Raw genomic sequence first — 2,140 nt, 5'->3', positions numbered from 1 at the left:
TTAACTTACGTAATAGCTATCAATGGGACCATCTGGTTGAATAAAGGTTTAAAAACCTTTTTTTTTTTTTTTAAATCGCGGTATATTTGGTCAGTCTCACGACGGTATTGAGACATTTATTTACCGCGATATTTGATATATCGTTACATCCCTAAAAGACAAGAGACGGTTTGAGAACTCAGACTGTTCTGGACTTTATATGCAGTATGTAACCATGGTAACAGTGAAGCTCTAAGTGACAAACTATATAATTATCCGTCACAAGGCTCTTGTTTTCACAGAGTCAGGGAGACACCTCTGTGGATTCAGCAGTACATACAGAACAGCCATACAGAACAGCCAGCCAGAGACCAAAGTCTCACTTGAGCCTCATCCAAACGCACTTGCATAAAACTAACACATCTGTTTCTCCCTGTGAAAGAACAGAGGCCTTGAAGCGGAGTGCCATGACAAGAATCTGATTCTCTCTGTGTTGTGTTTTTCACTGATGCCATTCCTAGCTTGGTAGGCTAATTCAATTCATTACAGATAATTGCGTCAGTGTAAAACACTGGAAGTTTCCACCGTGTGGAGCACTGCGTATCATCAAGCAGTCCAGCCATCTGTTCGGTTTTTCTGGAAGCCTTCTTTCTTTAGGGGACAGAGGAAATATGGCAGGTAGATGGGCTTGTGCTTAACAACCAGTCAAGCAAACCAAAAAGCAAAACAAAAGAGCATTGGATGTGAGTCTGTTGTGCTTGTTCAGCTGCAGAAAATCACAGCTTGAAGATAAGACTTCAGCTTGCTTGAGAATGAAGCGTAGTTTCAGCCTGACACAGATTCAAAGCTGGAAGATTTATTGAGGTCTTCTGATGGCCGCCCTTATCATTGATTCACTTAAATAATCAATAGAGTTATGAATATCTCAGCATGGCACAACAGTAATACAATTATTCCACTTTGCTCCTGCCCCTCTGGGCAAGCTGCGGCACCGTGTATTGATCACTTTTCTGTGTTCAATACAAGGTCACACTCAAGGCAGTCTGACGGAAGCACACACACAAGAAACAGAAGAACACACTGGTACCCACACACAGCAGGTCGTGGCATGCCTCAGCGGGTCGTACACAATGAACAGGACTGAAGATGCTCTCAAAGAAAGAGCATTTCCTCTGAGGGAGGTGTGTTTGTGTTACCAGGGAACACACCTAGAGACCAGCGTCCTCTTTGAGTTTCAGAGAGGATCCCATTACGAGACCTAGAGCCGGGGGAAGTGTGTGTCGAGAGTAAATAGTCCTGGGTGTGAGGTTATCTGCAGTGTGTTTTATCTCTGCCTGTGTCTGTGTGTGCCAAAGCTTCTCTGGTGACACAGGGATTCCTTGAGACACCTCGTCCTCTGGCCACCGTCCAATCCACTGCAGGGAGGGGGGCGGGGACAACTCCATGTCAATCACTTGTCACTGAGGAGTCAAGCAGTGACTTTGGAGCTTCTGAGGATGTCCAATTAGACTTTTTTCTAGATGTTTAATTAGAATTAGAGGCTTTCCAATCAGAAATCCATCTGGTTTTCCAATAGGAACTGTAGTCATAAACTAGTGGTGCACGATAATTATCGGCCCGATAATTATCGGTCCGATATTAGGAATTATGACGTCATCCCGATAAACCCGATAAAAGTATTAATAGCCCCGATAATATACAATATATTTTTTGGGTAAAAAAAAAGAAAAAAATACTGCGGTGTGGTTGGATTGGGATGAGGGGCGCTTGTTTTTCACTCGGCTCCTCCCGTTTTGCCAGTACTGTGGTATTAGTGCAGTGGTTCTCAAACTTTTTTCTGTCAGGCCCCCCCCTTTGGAGAAAAAAAAAAGTCGGGCCCCCCCCAACACAAATAGTCAGGCTCAGTGGCGGCGCCAGAGATTCTATTTTTGGGGGGTGCTGTGGGGTAGCTTGACGTTTTCATAGAGGGTGCTCAAACATTTAGGGTTTCCCATTAATGTACTGGTCGCCACAGTGGAATGTTCTACTGCAACAATCCCCACACACACACACAGTGTACCCGCGCTGTTACAATGAAGGCTCGATAATCAGCTCACGGCATATAGGTGTAAGCAGGGTAAAGGAATTATTTTATTAGTGGTGTGTGACGTCACATAGGGGG

At 44.5% G+C, this 2,140-nt stretch overlaps 1 protein-coding gene across 1 annotated transcript in view; it reads left to right on the top strand.

Moving 5' to 3' along the window:
• Positions 1 to 435, top strand: part of LOC104945415 (peripheral-type benzodiazepine receptor-associated protein 1-like) — a 41,553-nt gene extending 41,118 nt beyond the window's left edge. Inside the window, exon 8 of the mRNA XM_010771077.1 lies at positions 422 to 435. Within this exon, the coding sequence (XP_010769379.1) occupies positions 422 to 435 (14 nt within the window). The remainder of the gene's footprint in view (positions 1 to 421) is intronic.
• The last annotated feature ends 1,705 nt before the right edge of the window (positions 436 to 2,140 follow it).

Source organism: Notothenia coriiceps, unplaced genomic scaffold (assembly GCF_000735185.1).
Source record: "Notothenia coriiceps isolate Sejong01 unplaced genomic scaffold, NC01 NC01_scaffold00009648, whole genome shotgun sequence".
Classification (NCBI taxonomy): domain Eukaryota; kingdom Metazoa; phylum Chordata; class Actinopteri; order Perciformes; family Nototheniidae; genus Notothenia; species Notothenia coriiceps.
The sequence above is the reverse complement of the archived record's forward strand: the minus strand, read 5'-3'. Positions and strand labels throughout refer to the sequence as shown.